The sequence below is a fragment of the Delphinus delphis genome, chromosome 19 (assembly GCF_949987515.2).
Source record: "Delphinus delphis chromosome 19, mDelDel1.2, whole genome shotgun sequence".
Lineage (NCBI taxonomy): Eukaryota > Metazoa > Chordata > Mammalia > Artiodactyla > Delphinidae > Delphinus > Delphinus delphis.
Window position 1 is genome coordinate 11,930,215 of NC_082701.1, and position 27,101 is coordinate 11,957,315.

The following is a 27,101-nucleotide window of genomic DNA, read 5'->3' on the forward strand; positions in this document are numbered from 1 at the left end:
GGTACGGGGACAGCAGCCGGGGGTGTGTGGTCGCTCCAAGCTTCTCTTTCACCCCAACTCAGCCAGCTTGCGCGGCTGCCACAGGGTCCCCGAACTCCCACGCCGTCCCCCGGCTCCCACGCATACCTCGGCTCCCACGCCGCCCCCCGGATCCCACGCGGAACCTCGGCTCCCACGCGGTCCCCGGGCTCCCTCCTTGCCGAGACCCGTCACACGTGGGTCCCGCTACCCTCTGAAAGCTCCGTTTGAGGGTCCAGACCTGCGAGTCCCAGGGAGGCCCGCCTTGGGGGAAACGTGAAGCTGTCAATAGGGTGCCCTTTCTCGGGCGGCCCTGACACTGACTCCCGCACCCAGTGCGCGGTGGCGTTGCCCTTTTTGTCTCCATCTTTTCTGTCTTGACGATGCCTTTTTTTTTTTTTTTGGCCTCCTTCTCGAAAGTTTTAATCCTCCCACCTCCACCCCCGCACCTGGGGGTTGTTTCCTATTATAACCCATGTCCACAGGCCCCACTGGCAGGGCCTCTCCTCCTTGGTGTCCCAGGTGTCCCACGAACGGCACGGTGCGTCCTCCCCAGCGCGCAGGTGGACCCAGCACGCCCAGCGCCGCGCTGCTCGGTCAGATTCCACCGGTCTGTGATCCCTTCACCAGGAAAGCGCCCTCTCCTCCACGAAACTTCTGATCTCACCAACAAGTCGTCTTTCCCTTCAAAATAACAGCACTTTGCTGATTTTTGCCCCACTTTTACAAATCAAATACTTTTTTACTTTAAAATTTTTAAATTTATGTCAATAAAAATCACATTTTGGGGTGTACAGCTGAGTTTTGATGATGCCTAGAGTTGCTGTACCACCACACAAACAAGGCACAGAACATTCTCTCCCCTCCCCAAACCCTGGGCTGCCTCTGTGTAGCCAAACCCTCCCCACCCCTTGCCTCAGCCACCACTAACCTGTCCCCTGTCACTATGATTTTGCCTTTTCCAGAGTGTCGTAGAAATGCAGTCCTGCGGTGTGTAGCATTTTGGGTCTGGTTTCCTTCGCTTAGCGGTGTGAGAGGCATCCATGTTCCTCTTCATTGCCGACTAGTATTCCACAGTATGCGTGAACCATACTTTATTACTCAGCAACCCAAGGACATAGGGTTGTTTGCAGTTTGGGACAATTATGAATGGAACTGCTGTAAACATTCACTTTTAGGCTCTTGTATAAACATAAGTTTTCATGTCGCTTGGGTAAATAAATACTTAGGAGGGGACTACTAAATTGTATGGTAGGTACATGTTTAACTGTTTAAGAAACCGCTCAACTTTTCCAAAGGAGGTGTATCTTTTTACATTCTCACCAGCAGCGGCTGAGTTCCAGTTGCTCCCCATTGCTCTCACACTTGATATTACCGGGTTTTTTAATTATTATTTTTTTAAGTAATACTAATAGGTGTGTAATGGTATCCCACGTGGTCTTCAATGGCATTTCCCTAATGATGTCGAAAATCTATTCATGCGCTTCTCTGCCCTATATTCATATACCTTCTTTGGTGAGGTGTCTGTCCAAATCTTTTGCCAACTTTGTAAACTGGGGTTTTTGTTTTATCATCGAGTTTTGAGTGTTCATTATATGTTCTCGATACAAGTCCTTCCTGAGGACTGTGATTTGCAAACATCTTCTCTAGTCTGTGGCTTGTCTTTTTGTCCTCTTCACTGTGTCATTCAAAGTGAAGTTCTTCAACTTTGATGACGCCCAGTTTTTTCTATTACAGTTTGAGCTTTTTGTATCTCATAGACGCCATTGCCTAATCCAAGGACAGAACATTTTCTGCTAGGTTTTCTTCTGGAAGTTTTACACTTAGGTCTGTGGCTCACTTTAAATTTTGTGTAAGAGGGGCTTCCCTGGTGGTGCAGTGGTTAAGAATCTGCCTGCCAATGCAGGAGACATGGGTTCGAGGCCTTGTGCAGGAAGATCCCACATGCCGCGGAGCAACTAAGCCACAACTACTGAACCTGCGCTCTAGAGCCTGTGAGCCACAACTACTGAGCCCATGCACCACAACAATTGAAGCCCACATGCCTAGAGGCTGTGGTCTGCAACAAGAGAAGCCACCACAAGGAGAAGCCCATGCACCACAATGAAGAGAAGCCCCCGCTCACCGCAACTAGAGAAAGCCCGTGCAGCAACAAATACCCAACACAGCCAAAAATAAATAAATAAAATAAATTTTAAAAAACTTGTGTAAGATATGAGATGGGGCCAAGCCTCATTCTTTTCTTCCAGTTGTTTTAGTACTATCCGGTGAAAGTCTGTCCTTTCTCCATTGAATTACCTTGACACCTGTGGAAAACCAATTGACCATATCTGTGTGGGTCTGTTTCTGAACTGTCTGTACTGGTTCATTGATCTGTGTCTGAACTTTCACCCATCTCACACTTCAAATCAGGTACTGTGAGCCTTCTGTGTTCTTTTTCAAAATCACCTTAGCTATTCTAATTGCTTTGACTTTGGCTGTAGCTTTTAGGATCAGCTTGTCTCCATCTACAAAAAAATCCAAGGTGAGTTTGATGGGGACTATGTTAAATCTATAGATCAATCTGGGGAGAATTGACATCTTAACAGTAAAATTTTCCAATCTGTGAACATGGTATATCTCTCCATTTATGTAGGTCTTCATTGATTTCCTTCATCAGTCTTTTGTATTTTCATCATACGGAGCCTACATATATTTTTTAGATTTATACCTAATTATTTCATTTTTCAGATGCTATCGTAAATAATAGTGTTTTTTTGTTTTTCTTAAATAAATTTATTTTATTTATTTTTATTTTTGGCTGTGTTGAGTCTTCGTTGCTGTGTGCAGGCTTTCTCTAGCTGCAGCGAGCAGGGGCTACTCTTCTTTGCAGTGCATGGCCTTCTTATTGCGGTGGCTTCTCTTGTTGTGGAGCACGGGCTCTAGGCGCGTGGGCTTCAGTAGTTGTACCACGTGGGCTCAGCAGTTGTGGCACACGGGCTTCAGTAGTTGTAGCACGTGGGCTCAGCAGTTGTGGCACGTGGGCTCTAGAGCGCAGGTTCAGTAGTTGTTGTGGTGCGTGGGCTGTTGCTCCGCGGCATGTGGGATCTTCCCGGACCAGGGCTTGAACCCGTGTCCCCTGCATTGGTAGGTGGATTCTTAACCACTGCACCACCAGGGAAGCCCTATCATAAATAATAGCTTTTTAAATGTCAATTTCCAATTGTTTATCACCAGTATACGAAAATACAGTTCATGGTATAATTTACTCTGTAGCCTGTATTCTTGCTAAACTCATTTATTAGTTTTAGGGTTTTGTGTAGATCCCATGTGATTTTCTACATAGACAATCATGCTCTCTGTGAATAGAAAGTTTTATTTCCTCCTTTCCAATGTGTTTGCCTTTTATTTTTTTCTTCTTTTATTTTGTGGCTGGAGCTTCCAGGACAATGCTAAACAGAAGTGATGAGCGTGGACAACCTGGCCTTGTTCCCAATCTTAGGGGGAAAACATCCAGTCCTTTGCCATTAAGTATGGTGTTAGCCACGAGATTTTTGTAGATACCCTTTACCAGGTGAAAGAAATTGTTATATTTCTAGCTTGGTTTTTTAAAAAATCATGAATGAATGTTCAATTTTCTCTGTTGCTATTTCTGTGTAAAATGATAATGTGATTCTTTCTCCTTTAGTGTGTTAATATGATGAATTGCACTGATTGATTTTCAGATGTTGAACCAGCCTTCCTTCCCCAGGAAAAACTCCACTTATTGTGGTGTATTACTTTTTGTATATTGCTGGATTTGTTTCGCTAATTTTTTTTAATTAATTAATTTATTTTTATTTTTTGGCTGCGCTGGGTCTTTGTTGCTGCGTGCGGGCTTTCTCTAGTTGCAGAAAGCAGGGGTTACTCTTCGTTGTGGTGCGCGGGCTTCTCATTGCAGTGGCTTCTCTTGTTGCGGAGCACAGGCTCTAGGTGCGCAGGCTTCAGTAGTTGTGGCTTGCAGGCTCTAGAGCGTAGGCTCAGTAGCTGTGGCACACGGGCTTCACTGCTCCACGGCATGTGGGATCCTGCTCTGCGGACCAGGGCTCGAACCCATGTCCCCTGCATTGGCAGGCGGATCCTTAACCACTGCGCTACCAGGGAAGCCCTGTTTTGCTAATATCTTGTTGAGGATTTTTTTTTTTAATCTATGTTGATGAAGGAGATTGGTCTGTAGTTCTCTAGACCAAGCGTACATGGAACATTCACCAAGATAGACTATATTCTGGGCCACTAAACAAACTTTAACAAAAGTTTGAAATCTTTAACAATATAATGGAAGTCTCACAAAATATGTTCTCTTACATCAGAGTTAAAGTAGTAATAACAAAAAAAACACACTTTAAAATAATCCATCAGACAAAAAGAAAGTCTTATGGAAAATTAGAAAATATTTTGAACTGAATAAAAATAAAATATTTCAAAATTCATGGGATGCAGCTAAAGCAGTGTCTAGAGGAAAACGTGTGGGATTCCATGCTCCCAATGCAGGGGGCCCAAGTTTGATCCCTGGTCAGGGAACTAGATCCTGCCTGCCGCAACTAAAAGAGCCCACATGCCTCAACCAAAGATTCTGCATGCCACAACTAAATATCCCACATGCCTCAACTAAAGATCCTGCATGCCACAACTAAAAAAAAAAAGAAAATGATCCCACATGCCACAACTAAGACCTGGTGCAGCCAAATAAATAAATATTTTTAAAACGTTTGTATTAGAAAAGAATAAAGTTCTCAAATCAATAATCTAAGCTTTAGAAAACTAGAGAAAGAAAAACAACCAGAATGAATGAAATAATAAAGAGCAAAAATCAATGAAATAGAAAACATAAAACTAGTAGATAGAATTAAACCAAGTTAGTTCTTCGAAAAGGTCAGTAATATTAATAAACCTCTAATCAGACTAACCAAGGCGAAAAATTATCAGTAACAGAAATGACAGGTGGGACTCTATAGAAATTGAAAGAATAATGAAAAGTAGGCTAGAAAAACTCTATAGCTGGGGCTCCCCTGGTGGTGCAGTGGTTAAGAATCCGCCTGCCAATGCAGGGGACACAGGTTTGAGCCCTGGTCCAGGAGGATCCCATATGCCACGGAGCAGCTAAGCCCGTGCGCCACAACTACCGAGCCTGTGCTCTAGAGCCCATGAGCCACAACTACTGAGCTCACATGCCACAACTACTGAAGCCTGCACGCCTACAGCCGGTGCTCCACGAGAGGCCACTGCAGTGACAGGCCCGCGCACCGCAACAAGGAGTGGCCCCCGCCCACTGCAACTGGGGAAAGCCCGCATGCAGCAACGAAGACCAATGCAGCCAAAAATAAATTTAAAAAAAAAATTACTTAAGCTCGCCTATGAAGAAATAGATAACCCAAATCATCCTAAATCTACTTAAGAAATTGAACTTCATAGTTAAAAACCTTGCAATTTAGAAAATTACAGGACAAGATAGTTCCACTAGGGAGTCTTAACAAACATTTAAGGAAGAAATACCTGTCCCTGCTTTTAGAAGTCTCTCTGTGTGCCCCTTAGGGCCATTTTCACACACACACACACACACACACACACACACACACACACAGACACACACACAGACACACAAACATGGAAAATTAAAAAAAAAAGCAAACAGTGCAGCTTTGTGTGAACAGCAGTGTTTATGTAGGAGGTGTGACCCCAGGTCAACCCCAGTTCTTCCAAGAAGGACCACAGCCATTGCTCTGAGGTGGCCGTACAGTCTGCAGGCAGTGGTCACGGCAGGGGGGAGCTGACACGGGTCACACAGGGACCCAGTGCTGGAAAGGACCCCATCCTGCTGGACGAGAAGGTGTGACGCTGCTTAGGACACCCCCGCTACCCCCGCTGAGAGAGGGATCTGACCTCAAAGACCCAAGCAGTGATTCCAAATCCACCCAAAAATCCTTGTTTCTGAGGGCCAGGCAGGCAGGGGTTTCCCCAGGGGACCCCGAGGTCAGCATTTGTGAGGCCCTGTGCCTGCCTGCTGCTATAGGAATTCAAGTCCAAATGGCCAGTCTCTGGCCAAGGAGACAGTGGGGGCAGGCGGGAATGACTGAGGTGGCCCTGCGGTCCTCCTCTCAGGCCTGTCGTCTGGAAACAGCAGAAGCTTGGCTGGGGGTCGGGCCTGGGCTCAGCCTGCAGACAGGACCTGTCTGTCTCCCCCGGTGCCCCTCTCTGTGTGCCCATGAGGACCCTGGGGACTGAGGACAGTTCCAAGGGGCGTCTGGTCTCTGAGCTCGGTCAGCAGGCCTTCCCGCCCACACCCTCCAGGCAGGCCACGCCATACACCCACCCCACTGTCCTCCCTTAGGATCCCTTTGGCAACTGGGAAAAGCGGGTGGTGTGCTCATCCGGCCAGACCAGGTGGCTGTGAGGTGGGGGACCCGGCAGCCCAGGGCCCGCCGGCTGCCAGTCTCAGCAAGCACTCGGCTCCTCATTCTGTGCCCGTCCCGCCCTCCCTGTGTGTCCTGCGGGCTGCTTGGGGGGCTGCTCCTCGGCCATCATACCCACGGGGTGGGCTGGGGGGGGGGTCCTGCCCCCCAGCAGAAAAATGGGGAACCCACCTCAGGGACAAGGTTGGGGAGTAGCCCCCACGGGCAAGGATGACCCTTCCAGCAGTGCCGGCCTGGCTCTTGCTGGTTCGTGGACTCCTGAAATATTATCTGTGTTTTACTGGTGGCTATTCTCGTCACTGGGTGGGCTGTCCACTCTGAGCTTACCTGGCTGGGAGGCTACCCTCACCAAGGCCTCAGTGGGTGAGGGGAGGAGGCCAGAGGAGGGCGAGGCCGACTGCAGACACCTGAGGGGAGCCACTCTTTGGTGGGACACAGAGGCTGTGGGCACATGGGGACAGCACAAAGTCACAGAGTCCTAGGAGTGAGGGGCTGGGGGACACAGACTCTGCAAGTGGCCCAGGCTGACAAGATCATGAGTTTAAGAATGCGAAAGCTGATGGCTCAGAGCCAGAAGGCTCCTTTGCTGCCACCCTCTGTGACGACGTCCAGGGAGCCTGGCAGGCTGGGAGGGGTTCTTCTGCAGCAGTCCCGGCCCCCACCAGGTGGGGACAGGCCACCAGTTCCATGCCAGCGAACAAGGAGTCACAGCTATCCCCGGGGCCCGGGTCAAGCTCTGGCCCTCTCTTTGCAGTGTCTGTGCCGAACGGGCCCCGCTCGGATCCAGCCCCCTGCTCTCTGGAACCTGCCAGTCTGGTCTTGGCCTCCCTGGCATCCGCACGGGCTGGAAGGGGGCAGCCCTCCAGGAAAGTCGGGGGCACAGGGCTGGGCTGCAGCCCCGATGGGGGAGCGGTGCCCTTGGGCGAAAACAGAGCTGAACTCAGAGGCTGCAGGAAACCCTGGCCCCCCGTGAAAGGCAGGGTGTCGGTCAGCAGGTCTGATGGGCCCACACGGGCGACTGCGGGGCCAGGCTCGGCTGGGGGCCTCCGGGCAGGGGGCCACTGTCGGCAGGAGGCTTCAAAGTGTCTCAGGATCTGAACGAGGGAAGAAGAGGGGAATCAGTGAGGGCTCCTGTGCTCCTCCAGGAATCTCAGAGGACATGGCCCTCCCAGTTCCCTCCTCAATGCCGCTGCCCAGAGCAGGGGGCAGGGCCGCTAGCCGCTCACAACTATTCTCGTGTCATTCCCCCAACTGCAGCGCTGCTGCTCCCCACCCACTGTCACACAAATGGACACTTTCCCGGCGTCAAGCTGCCGTGTGACCTGCCAGAGCAGGAAAAGCCCCCCTGGTCAGGTGCCACACAAGCACCTGACACACACGCGGAGAGAACAGACATGTCTAAACCCCCTGATCGTTCCCACCTGCCAGACTCCTGGGTCCTTCCCAGGTTTTAGAAACACCACCGTGACATGCCCACAACGTGTTTCGTGTGTGGCAGGTTCACTAGTGCTTTGAAGAAGGGCAGTTTAGGGACAGGTGACTAAGGATCTGAATCTTCAGCCACCACAGAGGAAACCAGAAGCCGAAGGATGCCAACAGCGGGCGGAGGTGCTGGGGCCTGGCTGCTGCCGAGGGGCCCCCAGCGAAGATCCCGGGTGGCCTCCCCACATTCATCAGTGGAAAGAAGACTCAGACGAACGGAACCATTTCTGTCCTCCTGGAGCTGGGGATCTGGGAGCAGAGCTCAGACCCACGAGCTGTGACCCAGAGTACAGAACAGAGGGACAGATGCATCCAAGCATTCGAGGAGAGCTTCCCACAGGAGACGAGCCCTGAGGGAGAGCGAGTCGCCCGAAGGGCAGAGCTGCTGGGCAGAAGGGCGGGGGAGAGGCCAGGCCCCCGACCGCTGTCCTAAGGGCATGACCTGTCCCTCCTGTCCAGCAAGGGCAGGAGGGGCGGGTCTAGGGAAGGCAGTGGAGGGTGGGGGAGACGGTGTGGGGCTGCCGAGGCGTCCTGTGCCCGCTTCTCTGGGTCCCAGAGGCTGCCCACCTTGGTGGCCTTGTTGGTCACGGGTCCAGGGCTGCCCACACTGAGCTCCTGCAGCCGAGGCCGGGCAAGGAGCAGGACTCGCTCCTGGGAGAGCAGGTCGGTGCACCCGAGGGAGGCGATGGCACCCAGGGCTCTCTGCGGGGCGGGCTTGATGTCAGCAGGGTCCACCCCCAGGGAGGGCTGTCTGACCAGCTCCCTCCCTCCTCTCGGCCCTCAGCCGAGCTGGGCGGTCCACCGGAATCCCGTGCTCACTCCCCCCTCACCCACCACCACCCCCGCCCCCCCTCACCATCTGCACACGCTCGCTGGTTGCGCCCAGGTGGCGGACGAGCAGCTCCAGCACGGCCTCACAGTTGAGGAGTCCACACCTGCATGTAGGGGGCACCGGGCAATGGGGCTGGGCCAGCAGAGCAAGAGGGGGGCGGTGTGCAGAGCCAGGGTGAGAGGCGGGGGGGGGGGCGCAGGGCTGGGGGGCCTGCAGTGGGTCCGGGGCTCACTCTTTGACGAAGTGCTGCACCTCCTCTCGGCTCAGGAAGCAATGTGGCCCCCGTGTCACGGCCCGGACCAGGCTCAGCTCCTGCTGGCAGTCACTCAGGATCACGGCCTCGACCCTGTCGGGGGCACGCAGGTCAGGAAAGAGAGTGGACTCCACCCATGCCAGGAGGGGTTAAGCCTTTCCGGGTCAAGTCTCCCCCATCGGGGTAGGACCCTGGAGCAGGGCAGGGAGGGGTGCCCTGGGGTGCTGGCTCACCTTTCTGCCAGGTCGCTGGGTGCCCGGCTGGCCCCTGAGGGGCTGTCACTGCCCGACGGACTACCTGAGTCCGAGGCCTTGCCCAGGTCGTCATTTTCCTGGGAAGAATCCTGAGAGTTTGGGCTGCTGTCCAGCTCCTCCCAGCCGCCTCCGGCCTGCCCAGGCTGGTGTCTCATGGCTGGAAGAAACAGTGACCAAGGGTAAGACCCTTGTGGGCCTCAGACTGGCCCCATGTCCATCTTCCAGGAGCCCTGGATGGGGAGACCCAGGGAAGGGCCTGGGGGCTGGGTCCCGAGATGTGGACAGGGTGGCCGCCTGGGCTCCAGCTCCAGGAAACACCAGGCAAGAGGAGACGGGACAGAATGGGGCACATTCTGACTCAGGGCCAGGGTGGGGGGTCCCGCACAGGACACGCCCAGCCTGGAAGATGCAGGAAGCAGTGCCAGGCACCACAGGCCAGGCGGGAGGCAGGACACGCAGGGCAGCGGGCTGGGGCAGTGGGGCGGCGCCCAGCACAGCAGCTCTCAAATCCCAGTGAGTCCTGACATTCTTCCTTCTAGCCAGACAAACGTGACAGCAGCTTCTGGGAAAGGCGGAGATCACAGACAGATGCCCCTCCTTCCTTTCTTACAGCTCACCACTAGAACGCACGTGCCACGGAGCCTGGCCCCTGTGGGGGGCTTCCCTGTTGTCCCTGGGCCCTGATGGGCTGCACAGCCGCTTGAACGCGCTGGGTGAATGCACAAGAGCTGGGGCTGGGCTCCCGTCCCAGCTCAAGTCCTGCTTCTGTGTCTGAGCAGCTGGGATCCTGGGCGGACCCCGCCTTCTCGTGGGGCCTTACCACCCAAGTTCCCACCCAGAGCAGACTGACAGAGACGTCAGACAGTGCAGGGACAAGGCAGCCACCGCAGAGGCCCCAGGGAACTCGAGTCGTGTGGGCGGCCGGCTCTGTGGGGGTTCCCACGTGGCCAATGGAGCATGCTGGCTCTGAGAGATGTCGTGGGAGCGGCAGGGTGTGGCTCGTACCCCCTCCCACCATGGGTGGGCTGCTTTCTTCCTCCTCCCCCATCAGCTCCGGCCTGGCCCGAACAGGTGACAGGAAGCCCAGGGCCCTGGGAGGGGGAAGCCAGACCCCTCCAGGGGAGGAGTCTCGCTGGATACCTCGGGCACCTGGGCCGGCTGTGGGGAGAGGGTTCCCAGGGGTTGGAGGGCCGAGGCCGGCTGAAGGTGTCACAGCCGGCTGGTAGGCGTCACCTCGCAGAAGGGACCTCTGGGAGCTGGGGCTCTCAGGCCCAGGGCGCATGGCGCTGGCCACCACCTCTGCGGCCTTCTGGATGGTGGACAGGAAGGCTTCGCCTGCAGAGCCTGCACCAGAGACGGAGAGGAGACGGCGCAGCCCCTCTCAGTCCTGCCCCGTTTTCCCAGGATGAGGTGCCCCTGCCTGCTCCCCACCCAGGACTTGGAAGCAGGACACAAGCTGCAGTCACAGAGCAGAGACCGTGTGGAGGGACAGGGCCCTTCCGGAAGCTTCCGTGGTGAATTCACTTCAGTGCATCCTGGCCCCGTGGAACCTGGGCGCTCGGCAGCTCACAGCAAAGCTGTGCCGCTGTGCCCCCTGGGTCCCCGCCTCGGAGCAGGGGGCCACCTGAGGTGCTTGTCCTGAGAACCACAATCTCCGTGGCCGCTTAAGGAGTGCTCACGCCCAGGGCTGAAGGGCCTTCCCACGAGTGCCCCACAGAGGGTGATCCGGCGGCCACCCCCAAATTAGGAACAGGTGGGGCCTCTGAGGCAGACCCACTTCGGGAATTACAAGTGCCAGGGAACTGGGAGCCGTGACCACACAGTCAGCACAGCAGCCTGACACGGCCCAGTGGCCCTGCTGGGGCCTCAGGCTCTCCCAGCAAGCAGGGCCGGCACCCGGCCTGCTCTAAATCACCCCTGCCACAGCCAGGACCACCACCCTCTGCCCTCGGCTCCTTGAAGGAGCCAGCGCTGGGGGCCCGAGTGCAAGGCTGACCCTCAGCCTGGCTTCTCACCTGTCGGTTAAACAGAGCCAGCTGCACCTGCCCTGCCGCCCCAGGGTGGGAGGGAAGTCAGTCGGGGGGCGCACAGGCCCCGCCCACCCCTCGCCCGGCCCCTCATCCCCACAGCACTCACCTGTGTGGCCCCGTTCCTTGCTGTAGCCGAAGCCCTGTAGGGAGCTCTGGGGCCTGGACTGGGAGCCCATGCCTGTGGGGAGGCCCACGTCAGCAGCGGCGGGGACCCCCACCCTCAGTCACGGATACTCAGGGGAGGAGAGGCCGTGAGCCCCCGCAGAGTGGAACCTGGTGATGGGGCTGGACGTACTTGCATACCTGCTGGAGGCAGGGCCCTGGGTGGCTGGGAAGGAGGCAGAGGTGACAAGGCGTCCGAGAACAAGGCAGCCCCCAAGTCCTAGGCAGAGGCAGAGGACACTCAGCACAGCCACACGCCGCTGTCCTCCCGCCCACCCCTCTGCTCTGCACCCCTGTCCCCTTCTCCTCTGAGGGCCACACACAGGGGCTCTCGTCCCACAGCAGGAGTGGAACCAGAGTCCCGGGTGGGAAAAGCAGGGAGAGACCTGGGTCCTGGGCTCACCTGGGCGGCTGCCCGCACCTTCTGGTACAAGCTGTTCCCATGGAGAGGATCCGGGGGTCCCGTGAAAACTGCGGGACGGAGGCAGAGGGGAGCAGAGCTGAGCTGGGCTATGCCAACCACCCCGAGGGGCCCAGCCTCAAAGCCCACCCCCGACACAGGTGGTGAGCCTCGGCCCCGCCCAGCCCCCCAGGAAGCCCCTGCTCAGCATCCCCCCCGAGTCCCTGGGGGCTTCCTAAAGCACAGATGCACCACCATCCCCAGGCCTGAGGTGGCTATGCCCTCACAACCCCTCGGCTCCCCCGGCCCACACCCCCAGCGGCGAGGCTGCAATCCGACCTCCAGAACATCATGGGCTGCATCACTCCCTGACCCCACTGCCGCCCCCGCCTGAGCTCCTGCACCCGCGGCCTAACTGCCTCCCCTCAACCCCTTCTCCACCCAGAGGCAACCAGAGGGGGCTCTTGTTCGATTCAAAACACTTAGCGCTTCCAGGGGCTCAAAGATGATAAAACTCAAGTTCCTTACCACGTCTGAAAAGTCTCCTGCTCATAAAACTTCAGATGTGGTGAATCAAACGAGCTTAAATCTCATTAAGCCACTCGCGGGCTCTCCCTGCCGCAGGGCCCTTGCACTAGCTGGAGGACACCTTATGCCTGGCTCCACCTCATCCTTTCAGAGCTGAGAGGAAGAGCAGGGCCTCTCTGTTTCCTCTGTCCAAACACATCGCACTTTTCACCCATCTGGTACTGTCTCCACCCTGGCAGGCCAGCCCCGGGGTGTGCAGACCACGGCCCTGCAACCAGGTAGGGCGGGCACCTCCCTGCTGCTGTGCCACAGCTCCCACCCTCCCTGTGGGGCCCAAGCCTCGAATTGCAGGGGACCCCCACCTGGCCCCCAAAGTAGGGCCGTCCTCTCTGTGTACCTTCCCGCTCCAGCACCATCTCTTCTCACAGCCTATGCAGGCCTATCTGGGCACCCGTCCTCTGGGGGCAGTGCTCAGAGCTCAAGCGATTTTGGTGCCAACAGAAAACCACGGTCTGCTGTCCCTGTTCTGCTTCATCTGCCCTCTTTGGAGACCAGGATAGAGGTGACATCTGGCACCAGCCATGGTCACATGAGCTGCCCAGCGGGACAGGCCCATTCTGACCAGCTGGCTGGTGAGTATGAACCAGCCGTGCTGCTTCAGTGCACAAGCTCCGGGGAGCTAAGCCGTGACAAGTGCACCCCCAGCCCCCTGGATGCCTCTGGGCATCTGCTGAGTCATGGTCTGTGCCCGCTTCAAGGCCATTCCCTGTCTCCGAGGCGCTGGCATAGTGGCCCAGGGCCCACGGGCAGCCCAGCCCCACCCCAGCCTCAGTCCTGCCTGCAGTAAAGGGGAGACAGTGGATTTGGGGTGTGGGTGGGATAAGTCCCAGCACCTGGCGGGTGGGACTAACTCGCTAACTGCTGAGGGTCTCCTGCAAGCAAGCAGTGGCCGAGGGACTCAGTCCCCTCCGTGGCATTGCCCCTCAGGGACAGCTTGGCAGGGTGGGTTCTTGCCTGAACACCAAGGCCCTCCTGTTCAGTTTGCCCCACCCGAGGAGAAGATCTCAGGCCATGTCCCCACAAGTCCTTGTTAACAAGAGATGAGAGACGCACGGACACCTCCGGCCTGGGGGTGGGTGAGTGATGGGGCTCCACCCCAGACCCACCTGTCGCCTGGACCACGACAGGCCAGAGCCCCACCTCTCCTGCCGGCCTCACCAGTCCCGTCCTCCCACAGCCCTTCCAACAGCGGAAGGCTTACTAGGGCCCTGAGGAGCAGCCCTGGGGAGAAGAGAGAGCCCGTGGCAGGGATGGCAGTGCGGACGCTTGCCGAGCGCCCACCGTGTGCAGGGCACAAGGACAGGAAAGGTCCAGGCCGCAAGGGCCTGGCAGGGCTCACGGACAGACACCAGTCATTCTGTACAGTGCGGTGAACACAGGGGAGGAGCAGGGGGCTAAGCGCAGGGAGGGCTTGGAGGAGCCCCCAGCTGAGCTGGCCTGGCCCTTTGGGGAGGAGGGAAGGGTCCGGCACAGAGGAGCTGGCAGCAGAGGACAGGGTGGACGGAGCACAGGGTGGGAGCATGAGTAAGGGGTGGGGGAGTGGGGGCCCGGGTTATGGGATTTGGCCAAGACCTGCCCTGGCCACCCTCCTCCCTGCACCTCCACTGGGTTGTGCCGGTGCTGTACCTGCGGCTTCCTGGATGAAGGCGGGGTTGCGCTTAAGGATGAGCAGGAAGGACGAGGAGCCATGACCGCACAGGTGCAGCATGATCTTCAGTACCTGGGGGAGCAGGCACATGGGGCAGAGCTGGGCCCAAAGAATGGCACCCCTCCCGACACAGCCACCGTGCCCCCGGCTCACCCCTCCCCTCCAGCCTCACCACCGGGGGCAGGACTGGGCCCTAAACTAACCCCCAGGAAAGTCTGCGGAGCCGCTCACGGACTCACCTTGAGCTTCACGCGGCCAGAGCCGCTCTGCAGACGGCTCAGCAGGTACTCCAGGAGGCACTGGCTGCTGCCCAGGGACTCGTGGGTGATCTCTGGGAGGCGCTCGGTTAGGGAAGGGGCGAGCTGACCCTGGGCCGCACACGGCCGCTGGCCTGGGCGAGAAGCCAGGCCTTCCTGCCACACGCTCCTCAGCGTGTCCCCCCAGCAGGCGCCCACCCAGGCCCTGGTTTCAGGAGCATCAGGCTTCGAGGGTTTCCTGGGCCTCATATCATCAGTAGTGCGGCTTTCAGAGCCCGCTCACACCTGGCTACTATGGAAAAGGAGCCGTGGCCCGCTCAGGGTAGAAGCCCAGGAACCCTGCTCCAGGGCCCCCACATGTGTCCACAAGGAAGGATACTGGCGATCTCCTCAAACAGGTAGCCTGGACACGGGACGTCATCATCCGACGTTCCCTTCAGGAGAATCGGGAGCTGAAAGGGAGGGAGAGCCCTGCCCACAGTGAGTGGCCATGCACACAGGGGGCCCCCGGACACCAAAGGGGCCACCCATTCCTGAGATGGGCCACAGGAGCCCTCGTTCTCGGGGCACCGGTCTCCACACATCTCGTTGTTGGCATGCCACAGGGTGAGGGGACCCAGAGAGGGCAGTTATGGTCCTACTGGCCACAGGAAGCCTGCAGGAGCCTCCCTTGTGGAGGTCAGCATGAACGCCTGGGAAGAGGAAATGGGTGGTGGTCTCCATGGTGACGGGCCCTCTGGGTCAGGATTCGGCATGGCCCCCAGACCCCTATGCTTACAGCCGCACAACTTAAAACCACCTTTAGTTTACCTACTTACTGACTGGCAAAAAAAAAAAAAAAAGCCCTTGGGGTCAGCCCCCTTCCCACTTCCCACGCAGGGCACTGGGAAGATTACATTTTTCCGGAACACAAATCAGCAAAGTGACATAACCATTCAGCCTGACCGACCTACAGCTCCACTTCTATGAAAGGACTCCATGGAAACAACCCAAAGCAAGAACAACCAACTTAGTTGTGTATCTCACGTTTACCTGTTGGCAGAAATTAAGAGCTGACTCAGCACAAAGACCTACAGCTTACAGGGATAAAACCCAGAAACACCCGTTCCACATCATTGAACATCTGGGGGGCACAAGCCTCAGTGTAGACAGACTTCACGTGCACTCCGGGAGGTGCTGGCCACAGATACGGTCTGCCTGAATGTCGCACGAGGCTGTGTGTGTACACAGTCTTTAGCTATTTGTCCACCAAGACCCAGAGGGGAGCTGGCAAGGTCTGCAGAACCGTAGAATGCTTGGCACGTAGCGAAATCTCTGCTCAAAGAGAACTGACTGTGCTTCTGGCAGCACGAGGGTGAACCGGGAATCCCCCCACCCCCATCCCCACCGCCTGCCTGAGGAAGCTCGAGGTGCCAGAATTTACTGGGTCATTTCAGAAGCATTTTCTAAGAAGGACCTACAATTGTGAACACGGAACTCCTACAACTCGGGAGTATCTTTCTCAAGGACCTGAAGGCCACTCCTCTAAATGTAACCATCAGGAAGGACAGGGGCTGTCTCCCAGTCGCTACTGGACGATGGGATCCTAGCTTCTGTAACCACCAGCTATCAGCACAGCAGCCGGTATCCCGTGGACACTGCCCAACTGCCTATAATTTTTCACTTGAGCTCCACCCGTCCCTCCTTCTGTCCTGAAAACTCTCAGTCCTCTCTGCACAATTTGGAGTGGAGCTCAGGGCTTCCCCCACCGCCTGAGCCACTGAATAAAAGGTTTTCCCCTGTTTCCCGGACCAGTGTCTGGTTGTGTTTATCTTAGACAGAATTTGGGGTCACTATGTTTCCTTTTCTGTAAGGTTATTGATACTTTAAGTTGGGTAAGAAAACAAAAACTGGGGTCCCACAGCTCTCTTCTCCAACTTGGATTTTGTTCAAGGGGGTCTCACTGTCCCCAGTGGACCTGACACACGGGTAGCCTGACCTGCCCCCTCGACGTACGTGCTGTGGGATCCCCCAGCTTTGGGAGGGGCCGAAGAGTAGGAGGGGAGAGGAGGAGGGGTCTGGGGTGTAGGAGGGGACGGAAGGGGGTGAAAAAGAGTAGAGAGAATAAGTGGGAGGGGCCGGGGGACGACGGAGGGGACGCCGAGCTCAGGAGCAGCCGGAGAGCCCGGCGCGGGGACGCCGCGAGGGTCGAGCGGAGCCAGGGAGGCGGCCGGTTCGGGCCGGGGACGAGGCCAGGAGGCGGCGCGCGGCGGGGCCGGGGCCCCCCGCACTCACCCGGTGCAGGAAGCTCAGGCGGTCCCGCAGCGGCACCGTGGCCGCCATGGTGCCGGTCAGCTTCCGGCCCCGCCCAGCTCCCGCCAGGCCCGAGCCCCTTCCAATAACTGCGCGGGTCTGACCCCGCTGGCCAATCACTCGCGTGAGGCGGGCCCTGCGGCTGACTTCGGGAAACAATTTGCACATGAACCAATCCAAAGTCCAAGGACAAAGACAGACAAAACCGCGAGCCAATTGCAAGGCTCTGGAACACCAGGAGCGGTTCCGGAGGAGAGGCGGAGGCGAGGGCTGAAGCCTGGCCAATGACAAAGCGCAAGAAAGGTTGTGGGCGGAAGCTCCGACCTATTAAGCTGTTGGGTGCCGGAAGAGGTTGGACCTAAGATGGCGGCGCCCACGGGTGCCAGGAAGAGCTGCTCATGTCGGGGAACGGAGCGGTGTGGGGTCGCGTGCGAAGCCGCCTCCGCGCCTTCCCCGATCGCCTGGCGGCCTGTGGGACCGAGGTGCGGAGTCGTCAGGCGGGGCAGGAAGGGCCGCGCGGGGCGGGGTGCGGGCTGGCGGGGTGGTGGTGACTGGGGAGCGGCGACGGGGTCTGCCCGGGTGACCGGCGGGCGTGGGGGCCGCCGCGACCCTCGCTCGTCCCCGTCCCGCCCCCAGGCCGCGGCCTACGGCAGGTGCGTGCAGGCGTCCACGGCCCCGGGCGGCCGCTTGAGGAAGGATCTGTGCGCGCAGGAGTTCGAGGCCTTACGGAGCTGCTTCGTTGCCGCGGTAGGTGGGCGCCGGCCCCGCCCGGGGAACGGACCCTGGGAGGCTGGCACCCACGTGCTTGCGCGGGCCCTCCGGCTTCCTTTCCTTCTGGGTGCGGTGCTGGGCGCCAGCAAGTGCTTCAGACGCGGCACACCCTCCATCAGCCGGCGCGACCCCCGCCGCCATGGAGCGCGCGTGCCAGTGTCCGTCAGGTTGGGGGAGCACCGCTCTCAACGTGTACCTGCCAGTGCCTTGTAACCCTTTGCGGGACTGTTGCTGGTGGGGGGTCCCGGCCCCTGCTGTCCTAGTTTCTCTGGTGTTTAGGACCCCACGTGTGTGCTGTGCGTGGGCAGTTGCAACCGGGCACCCCGACCCCCGCCTTCCTTTCGACTACCCCATTTCACAGAGGGTGAAAGGAGAAAAAACGAGTGTATTTTAGGTTTGTTGTCATGACCAAGGTTACAGAGGCTGAGAAGTCCCCCACCCAGCCGCGCTGGTTGGTTCTCACTGGCGCAGAAGCGGGCTGTGGTGACAACAGTGTGTTCCTTGGCTCTGGACTCAGTTCTGCCTCTAACCCTTCTGTAACAGGTGGTTTCTGTTTCTGAGCTGTGGCGTTTTCTGATCCTCATCTGATCAAATGCTATGCCAGTGAAAATAGACACCGTGCACAAGTAAAGATTTATGGTGGTGTGTTGATGCGTTTATTATAAAGGATGGGGAGGAAGTAGGGTTGGAAGAGACCCACACTGACTGAGGGAGAGGAGCTCTCTGGGGAACCGAGATGGGAGTTCCAGTCTCTCAAGAGGAGGGTGTGGAGACCGCCTGTAATGAGGCTTTAACACAGGGTTTTGAGCTGGTGTCATGGCCTTGGGTGCCCCTGGCCAGTGGGTCTGGGGTGGGCCACGATGCCAGTGGTCAGCTCTGTTTGCCAGAACTGCTGATCTCGAGAACTGGACCCAAGAAGGGGCAGTTGGGTCAGCCTAGCAGAATTCAGGGAATCCAAGGCAGTTTCCTGATGTTCCAGGATGGTTGAGAATGCGTGGGCTATCCCTCATTTCCTGGAGGGCTCAGAGAACTCCTTGCACCTTCCTTGCCATCGTTGTGGCTGGGACGTGTGGCCTCAGCCCTTGTCACCAACCTCTGATCTGACATGTGCCCTTCACCCAAGCTGCATGTGTCCCTTGGACTTGCTTCCTGCCTCTTGGCAGCTTCCCTGCTTTACTTAGAGTGTTCCCTCGGGGAGGGGACAAACCTTCATTCTGTGGTCACTGGTTGGAAGGATTCACACGTGAGATAAAGATCACACACTTCTGGCCACGCGAGGCTTTTCTCTACCGCCTATGGTTAGTCAGGAATCACCCATTACAGGTATCTGGTCATCTGTGATTCCTTACGCTCCTTTGCCTCTGTCACGTCATCCTGCCCCCGGGAGCATGTCGCTGCCTCTCGTGCCATTTTCCACTGAGGGTAACCTAACTGCAGGCCCTGGGCACTGGAAGCTCAGAACAGGGAACTTGGGGGTTTCTCACCTAAGAACACAAGCCGGTGAACGCATTTTTGCCCACTCTGCCTGGACCCTGAGACTCCACGGGGCTGAACGAGGAGGCAGAGGGCTCTGGGCGCCACTTCCAGCTCCGTCCCTGGGAGCCCTGTCCCTGGGCAAGTGTTTCAGCATCTCTGACCTCAGAGTTTCCGCTACAGGGGGAAAACTAAACGTAACTCGTTGGTGCACAGTGCCTGGCACAGGTGGGCGTGGCTTTGAGGCCACAGAGCAGGTTGAGCTCTGTGGCCTGTGGAGGTGGGAGCAGAGACCCAGCCCCAGGGGCCCCCTGCTGCAATCCATGGCCAGGCTCTTTGTAAGTTATTTGCCAGAAGATGGCATTTGGTGTGGCAGTTTTCTTACTTTAGAGCCACGTCTAACTTGAAAACAACTCATTCAGACAAAGAACTTTCTCTTCCAGGCCAAGAAGACCCTGACAGGAAGCCATTAGGAAGGACTGCGAGCTCCACTCCACGTCCCCGGGTGTGTGGTACTGATGGCCCCGAGGGGCAACTGTCTAAAACCTCAAAAGCTCTTGAGGCTAAAAGGACCGGAAACACTTTAGGCGAGTGCGGGCAGAGGGGAATGGGTTTTCCAACTTTGCTCACTTAAGGATTCAAGGGAGAATAAGATGAAGTGAATTCACAATAAAGACCAGATCAGATGCTATAAGATCTATTTTGTCTGCAGGGTGAGCGCGCGGGCCATAGAACACCCTGCCTCTCGAGTCTCTCTCTCTTTTTTTTTTTTTTTTTTTGCGGTACGCTGGCCTCTCACTGCTATGGCCTCTCCCGTTGCGGAGCTCAGGCTCCGGACGCGCAGGCCCAGCGGCCATGGCTCACGGGCCCAGCCGCTCCGCGGCATATGGGATCCTCCCAGACTGGGGCACGAACCCGCGTCCCCTGCATCGGCAGGTGGACTCTCAACCACTGCACCACCAGGGAAGCCCGAGTCTCATTTTTTAAAGAATTCTCACCCAAGGCGTGTCGTCTGAGTCTAGCGAGGCCTCTAGAAGTAACTACCAATTTACAGCACGGACCAAAGAGAGAAGAGCGACACCACGAGGGAAAGGTAACCGCTGTAGGAATCTGATACTGATGGTTTTTTCAGACTTGGAGAGGAAAAAAGGCAGGGGTTGCTCTTCCAGACTAAGGCATGAGTCGAGGGAGGGTCCGGTTTAGGAACCCAGTAGTGAGACCCTCCCCGTGGGGTCTCCTACCCACTCTTCTGCAGCCTCTGGAGTCCAAGCCCAAGCCCATCCCTGCCAGGCTCCTGCTGGCTCTGGTTCCACCTGTCATCCTGAGATTAAGGTTAGGCCGCAGCAGCGCCCCTCCCAACATGCACATGCGCAGTCCAGGGAGACCTGACAGGACCCTGGTGCCACGGCCTGAAGATTCCAAGGTCCTGAGCACCGCCTGCTGGGCGTGTGGGGACTGTGCTCCCAGAGCCCCCTCCCCGGGGTGTGGAGGTCACACTGTCCTCTGGCTCCATCCAGGCCATGGCGTCCCAGAGCCTCGTGCCAGGGCACCCTCGCCCTGAGTCCTGGAGCTGTTTCCTCTTGTAAACGCTCCTCCAGAATCAGCCCGACTTTCCCCCAGGTGGTGAAACCCCTCATCTCTTGAGACATCATCCCAGTGAAATGCAGTTCCCAGGGCGGCCTCGGAGGGGAGCCACACGCTGTTCAAGGGCTTCAGGGCTGTTAGAAACTGTCCCGCTGGGCGGTCACATGTCACAGTCAACACTGGAATTCAGGACTAGACACCGATGACACGACCCCCATCCCTGCCAGGGGTGACGAACCCACAGATAGGCTGAAGGCTGTGGGGAGGAGTGGGCCTCCCCACTTTGGCGTCCACCCGGACCTAGCGTCTGCCCAGCACGTGCTTCCGGCCTGAGGATGGCCTTCTCTTCCTGATCCTTCGTGACCTTTGACAGCCTGCTGGCTAGGGCTTCCGGCATCTCTGCTGGGCACAGGTGCTCTGGCCCCTTCCAGAACTGTGCCGCCAAGTGCTCTCTCCTGCCATCCCTTCAGACTCCAGTTCTTGGAGGCACATGAAGCTGCCACCTCACGTCTCAAGCCTAGGGCTGCGGATGTGGTCCACTGACGGGGCCAGGCCGCTCACCACACACTGAAGTCACCTTGCAGGTCTCCCCGGCTCGCCTCCCCAAACTCACCCTGTCTTCAACACTACTTATTGAAGGGAATTCAACCAAGTTGTGTCAGGATGCAGGAAAGATGGTCTCTGCTGCTTCTGCAGCTGCGTCACCATGAAGAAGTCACCCCATGCGGCTCTGTACTCTCCACCTGTCTTGACCTTAGACCGAGAGCTCAGCTGCACCAGTGGAGGCAGTATACAGCCTCGGCCTTGGCTTATTCCTACCCTGGCCTGGACTCAGTGGCCCTGCTCTCGAACAGGAGCACGGACAGGGTGCTGTCCCAGTCACCCAGGCCAGCATGGCCCCATGTCTGCCAAGTGTAGCTGCCAGCACAGAAGGTCGCCCACTGGTGGCCCAGTGTGCTGCTCTGGCTGGGACCCCTGGCCATACGTGCCAGCCATGGGACCCAGATGGAGGAGTGGTCTGTGGTCAGAAAGCAAAGCACTGTCCCGGGGCCCTTCCTAGCTCCCTGCATTACTGGTAATGGTGACCCCACCCAGAAGTCTGCCCAGATTCTGGGGAAGATTCGGGTTCCTTTCCCAAGGGGCTGCCAACTGGGGAGGGAAGTGGAGCTGAAAGCCAGGAGGAGAGAACAAGCGTTAACTGGGACAGAGGACCCCGAGTGTCAGGGTGTGTGGGGATGGCAGGCCGCAGCAAGAGGCCCTGCACTGCTGCTCTCACCCTAGGCTCGGGCCGCCCTGCTCTAAGAAAGTTATCTTGGCAGAAAGAGCAGGAGGGTGGTGTGACCTCCAGAGGACACGAACACTGGGTCAAGGTAAGACATTCAGGTAGAGAGAGCTGGAAACAAAGTCCCACTACAAGACCTTAACAAGTGGAGTTCCAACCTGAGGGAAACTTCCACTGAGCACAGTTTGTTTGGAATTGCTTTTAGTTAAGAATGGAGGGTGGGAAGCACTGAGACCCGGCCCCCTTTCACAGAGCTTCCCTCTATGTGAGCAGTGCCCGGGGTTCATGGGGAATCAGCTTGGCCTCCAGAAGATTCCACTCCTTTTATTACTCATTTCTAGTCTTCAAGATGACACAGAAATTTCAGAAGGCGCAGGGGAAGAGTGTGACCTGAGGCCGAGGCTGGAGCTGCCACATGCCCTGGGCACCCCTGGCCAGTGGTCAGCAAGTGGCCCACTCATGGACCCCTCGGGGCAGGGTCTGGAGCTGCCCCTAGCCCCAGAGGGCAGCGAGGCACACACAGCACAAAGCAGGTGAAGGCCCCGGGCTTGCAGCGGGACGGCCTGGCATACTTGCCGGGTCACCTGCTGACCAGCCTCAGGGGTCGGGCGTGACCATCGGCCTTTCTGCCCCTTGAGAACAAAGTACAGCACGAAACCACAACCCTCTCAAACCACAGCCCTCTCAACAGATGAGCAGGTGCCAGAGGTGCAGACTCGGGAGAAGCTGCCCCGGAAGAAGGGAGAAGCAGCCTCTGCTGGCTGTGTACTCCCACCCCCGACACCTGCGGGTCTGGCACCCAGCTGAGGCTCCGAGCACGTGTCACTGTGGGGTTTGACGGTCATGGCTTATGTCTGTGGTACGGGGTCCTCTGGGTGATTCACCTCCACACCAACCGCACTAACCAGACGTCAGCGGTGTGTTTTACTTTTTAAATCTCACAACCACTCGACTGGGAGACCAGAGTATGCAGAGCAGAGCTCTAGGGCAGAAGCAGTTGGACTCACAGGCCTGCCCAGCCTCTGAGATTTGAAGCAGCGTTTGCTGTGAAGAAGGGTGAAGGCAGAAGCATTTCCTTAGGTTTTGTATGACACTCACAGAGAACATCAATAAAGAAAGTTCAGGGTAACAATAGCCGTGTGGCTGGTGGCCAGTCACGTTTCCTGGGTCTCAGCAAGCGGCTATTTCTTCTTGAGGCCACTTTTTCTCTCGGTGGCCTCAGGGAGCTGAGTCAGCGGGAAGTGTAAGAGGAGAGAGGGATGGCAAAGCTGGTTTGGAAGCAGGGTGCAGCTGGAGAGCTGTCACACTCCACCCTGGGCCTGACTTCCAGGACTTCGCGCCCACCGTGGTCCAGGTTCGCCGGCTGACAGGGAGCACTGTGGCCTTAACGGGGCTCAGGGCTCCTCCAGGGCCCCGAGCAGCTGTTTGATCTGTCGGCCTGGGACCACTCGCAGGGCGCCCCCCGCGGCCTGGTGCAGCTGGGTCTCCAGGGCGCCGCGGAGGTCACTGACCTGCACGTCAGGCAGGGGGTTGAAGCTGATGATGACCCTGTCCTTTGGGGCTGGCCCCGCCTCTGCACGAGGAGCCACGTCCCGCCGTCTCCTCCGAAGGTCAGAGCCGGCCTGGACTTTCAGGTCCCGGTTGGGTTTGGCATTGTCTGGCTTCTGATCCCCCAGCATGGCTGGTTTGGGCCCGAGCTCAGGGTCCAGCCTCTGCTCGGGCTCTTGGATGGCGGCGTCCTCCCTGGGAGCGGGCACGTGCTCCTTCCTCGCCTCCTCATGACCGCCCTGCTGCCCGCCCTGCCCTCCGGCAGAGACAGCCTGTTGTTCCGGCTGATGTAACACGGCTTGGGCCCGAGGGGCTGCTCCCCCCGACCTGCTGGACAGGCCTCCGGGTGCCCGGTCTTGGCTTGCTTGCTGGGACTTTACCTGAGGGTCCCCAGCTGCTGCCCCCGCCCGCAGCACATCTGCCTCCTGAGCGTCTGTGCCAGCGGCTGCCTCGTCCTTTCCAGACTTCTTCCTTTCGTGGGAGCTTCCACCAAAAACATTCCGACTCTGCCAGGCGACGCCTCCAGCGCCGTGCTGCTCGGGGCTCCCGGGTGCCCTGGCAGGGTCCAGCACAGGGACCCGCTCCTGCAGGCCAGCGTCCACGCCCTCGGGCACAGCTCCCAAAGGGTGTGGTGGGGGACGCTCTGCCATCCCCATGGCGTGGGCCTCCTGCTCCTTACCTCTGGGCCCGGCCACCCCCAGCTCAGGCTGCACGTCCGCTGCAAATGAAGTCAGTCACCGGTTTAGCCACAGAAATGAACAGAAGCTACCAATGCAGGGACTAAAGAACCCAGCTTGCCAGCAATCAAGAAACACAAACCACAGCTTAAATTTGCCCAGCAGGACTCTAGGCATGGAGCCACAGACCCAACCGCGCAGGGACCCCCGGAGACTCTGGCGTTCGTGCACTAAGGGACAACCCCTCTTCCCCGAGCAGATGCAGCAACTGTCCCCTGCCCTACAGGCCCGGCCCCCTCCCCCTGCCGCCTCCCCCGGACTTGCCGTCCTCGCCGTCCTGGCCGTCCTGCCTCTGCTGGTGGATCTCCTTATGCTGCTCTTCGATCACTGCAAGCAGCTTCTCCTGCTGGTCCAGGAGGCGCTTCTGCTGCACCTGCTGTTCCTTAATCACTTGCAACAGAACGGCATGGTCCAGCATCTCCGCCCGGCCAGCTTCTGGAGTTCGGAAAACACACGCAGTCAGAGCCTGAAGGCTGCAAAGGCGCTCTGCTGGGCAGAGGGTGACATGATGCATGCAGCAATGCCAAGGCGGCCTGTGGGCCCCTCCCCGGGACACCACCCCCGGGACACCATCCCCGGGCGTTCCTCTCCAGCCGGCTGAGCTGGCGCCCAGGCCACCCTGGGGCACAGCCATCGCCTCTCTCCAGCGACCAGACACCCTTCCTACTGCTTCACTCCCACAGTGGCTCAGGGGTTATGAGAGCCAAGAGAGAGGTCACGCGCCATAACCACAATGATGGTGATCTGGGCTGGGTGACGTGAACTATGAACTACTCTAAGAAAGAACATCGGTGCTTTAAGAAAATTTCCTCCAAGGTGTGTATTTTAAAAACAAACAGAACCATCTTCCTCTTCAGCAGAGACAAGAGCTGGGACCTCAGTGAGATGGGGGCTGTGACAGTGCTCCCACCGGCCCCACCTCCCCCAGGAAGATGGCTGCAGCTGGCACGGGAGGAGCGCCAGGTGAGCTAGGGGCAGGCCGGCTGCAGCAGGTGTGTGTAGGAGGGCCCCCCACAGACTGTGGACCAAGAGGAGGCCCCAAGGCTGGACACCTTGGGTGCGGAGAGCTCCCACTGCACTACAAACACCTCAGCGCTGGGTCAGTTCTTTACAGCCAGCAATCTGGGTTTAAGTAACTTTTACAACACAGCTTCCCGTCTTTAGACAGGAAGCTTTGAAAGATGATGTAACTGTACAGGTTGTCAGATGTAGCAGCTCAAATCCAAAGAAAGAAGAACATTTTGTGAGTGGTGAGAGCTAACACCCAGCGAGGGCCCTGAGTGCCGGGCACACGCAGATGTGCTGACGTGTCCTCCCCAACGGCAATCTGTGACCCACCAGAATAGAGTGGGCTTGGCCTTCTGTCAGGGACTGCCATGGCTTCTCCCCTGCAGAGGCCGGTGCCAGGACGTACAGGCGGGCAGGCCCATGAAGAACATGCTGAGGCTGACCACAGGGAGGACAGGCCCCTCGGCCAGCCCAGGCGCTCCAGCCCCCTGCTCCCCACCAGGCACACATCCAGACACCCTAAGGTGACCAAGATGCCTGCCTGAGAAAGCCCATGTTCCGTAGATTGGCTCGTGGCTCCGCACACCCCCTTTAGACAAGGGATGTGCACAGTGCCATCCCACAGGGTTCTAGACCAGCTCCCTTGGCCATGGCCATGCTGTCACCCTGGGTGCCCGTGGCTCATGACCACCTAATGGTCCCACGTGCTGCCAATACCGCCTGCCCCCAGGGAGGGTTCCTGAGGAGCAGGCCCCCTGCCTCACTGGCTCCTCGGAGGACCAGCCCTGGACTGAGGCTGGAGGAGGGGGGAAGTGTGCCATGTCCAGCCAGAAGCAACATGGGACAGGCGTGAAGCAGAGTGGAGGTGACAAAGTGAGCTCCCAGCCAGAGCCCCACATGTGGCTCTGGGTTCCTGCCCGGCCCACCAGGACCACGGGGACCAGGCTCGTGGATGGGATGAGAGCTGCACGGATATTAACATACGTGCAGAGCACATTAATACCAGGCCATGCACACGGTGGAAGTCACACACAGGCCCCGCCCCGTCTCTGGGGGAGTCCAGGCACTTACAGGCTGCACCTGGCTGTCCTACGGTGGCAGTGGAGCCCCAGCAGGGCTAAGAGGGACCAGGGTGTCTGTACAAGAAGGGAGTGGGCTGGGGCATCGGGGGGACCCCCACCTGAGGGGCTGTGGCTGAGCCGGGGTGGGGGGCAGACCGTGTGTGGCTCCCGGTCTCTGCCCCATGCGCCCCATGCAAGGCGCTACTGGATGTGGGGCCCACACCATCTGCTCTCGCGTCTTTAAACCCCCCACAGACGCATTCACTGTGATGCTCCTCCCGACTCCTACCTGCCACCATCTTTCTGATTTCAGCTGTGCGTGTCCCATTGAGAGGCGTTTGGAGAAAGGCAGAATAGGAAACCATGAAAGTTCTTTTCAGGAAAGAAAAAGCCAAAGAATCAAACAGGCTTACATAACAGATTATAAGGACCGGGACCAGTAAACAGACTGAAACCAAGTAACATGCGGAATTCCCACGGCTCCCGAGCTGCAGGAAACCCCAGGACCCTTGGCTCTGCCTTCCTAGCCTTGGTGTGCAGAGGCTCGGCTGGCATCCCTGCGCAGTATTCTGGGCCAGCTATCCCGAGGCTGCAGGATCCGCTGGGAAGCAGCTCATGGGGCAGCAAGGCACGAGCATCCCATGAACCCACCCAAGTCTGCTGTACCGCCATCCCCACGCACAGATCAAGACTCCCAGAGCACAGAATGAAACACCCAGGGGCCGTTCTGTGGACACTGCTACAAAATATGGTGACACCGCAGCGACTCAGATTGGGCGGGGACCAAAGAAACCAGGATGGGTGATCATTCGCTGGGACGGCCGCCACCACCTCTAGCGCAGGGGCAGTGCCCAACCAGGTGGGCCCACGAGGAGGGTAGTCAAAAGCCAAGAGCTGGGAGCACCCCAAAATGGGCATGAAGGTATGGAGGAGGATGCAGAGCAAGTTTTGTTCACTGGAGAGAAAAGACGAGCTTTTGCTTTGGGACAGGTG

The 27,101-nt window shown here is 57.9% G+C and overlaps 3 protein-coding genes across 10 annotated transcripts in view; 1 reads left to right on the forward strand and 2 right to left on the reverse strand.

Moving 5' to 3' along the window:
• Positions 1–5,683: 5,683 nt before the first annotated feature.
• TEPSIN (TEPSIN adaptor related protein complex 4 accessory protein) lies at positions 5,684–16,688 on the reverse strand. Of its 4 annotated transcripts, XM_059996397.1 has the most exons (13): positions 16,627–16,688; positions 14,732–14,804; positions 14,335–14,426; positions 14,074–14,167; positions 11,863–11,930; positions 11,601–11,679; positions 11,404–11,475; positions 10,408–10,611; positions 9,247–9,424; positions 8,993–9,106; positions 8,785–8,863; positions 8,496–8,630; positions 5,684–7,540 (listed from the first exon to the last, which is right to left on the reverse strand). In XM_059996397.1, the coding sequence occupies exons 1-13, from the start codon at positions 16,672–16,674 to the stop codon at positions 6,980–6,982; spliced, it is 1,797 nt and encodes a 598-aa protein (XP_059852380.1). In that variant the 5' UTR covers positions 16,675–16,688; the 3' UTR covers positions 5,684–6,979. The 4 variants fall into 4 exon arrangements, with proteins under 4 accessions (XP_059852380.1, XP_059852382.1, XP_059852378.1 ...); XM_059996399.1 differs by lacking the exon at positions 10,408–10,611; XM_059996395.1 differs by lacking the exon at positions 16,627–16,688 and having other exon boundaries at positions 14,732–15,584.
• Positions 16,689–16,969: 281 nt separating this feature from the next.
• Positions 16,970–19,594, forward strand: NDUFAF8 (NADH:ubiquinone oxidoreductase complex assembly factor 8). Its single transcript, XM_059997638.1, has 3 exons — positions 16,970–17,126; positions 17,281–17,391; positions 19,332–19,594. The coding sequence occupies exons 1-3, from the start codon at positions 17,043–17,045 to the stop codon at positions 19,359–19,361; spliced, it is 225 nt and encodes a 74-aa protein (XP_059853621.1). The 5' UTR covers positions 16,970–17,042; the 3' UTR covers positions 19,362–19,594.
• A 3,061-nt stretch (positions 19,595–22,655) lies between these two features.
• The window catches only part of SLC38A10 (solute carrier family 38 member 10), a 41,760-nt gene continuing 37,314 nt past the window's right edge, over positions 22,656–27,101 (reverse strand). For 3 of the 5 annotated variants that reach the window (XM_059997633.1, XM_059997636.1, XM_059997632.1), the window contains exons 15-17: positions 26,398–26,421; positions 24,304–24,474; positions 22,656–24,020 (exon numbers count right to left, since the gene is read on the reverse strand). In XM_059997633.1, coding sequence (XP_059853616.1) covers positions 23,149–24,020; positions 24,304–24,474; positions 26,398–26,421 — 1,067 coding nt within the window. In that variant the 3' untranslated portion in view covers positions 22,656–23,148. The remainder of the gene's footprint in view (positions 24,021–24,303; positions 24,475–26,397; positions 26,422–27,101) is intronic. The other 2 variants (XM_059997635.1, XM_059997634.1) reach the window with 1 other exon arrangement.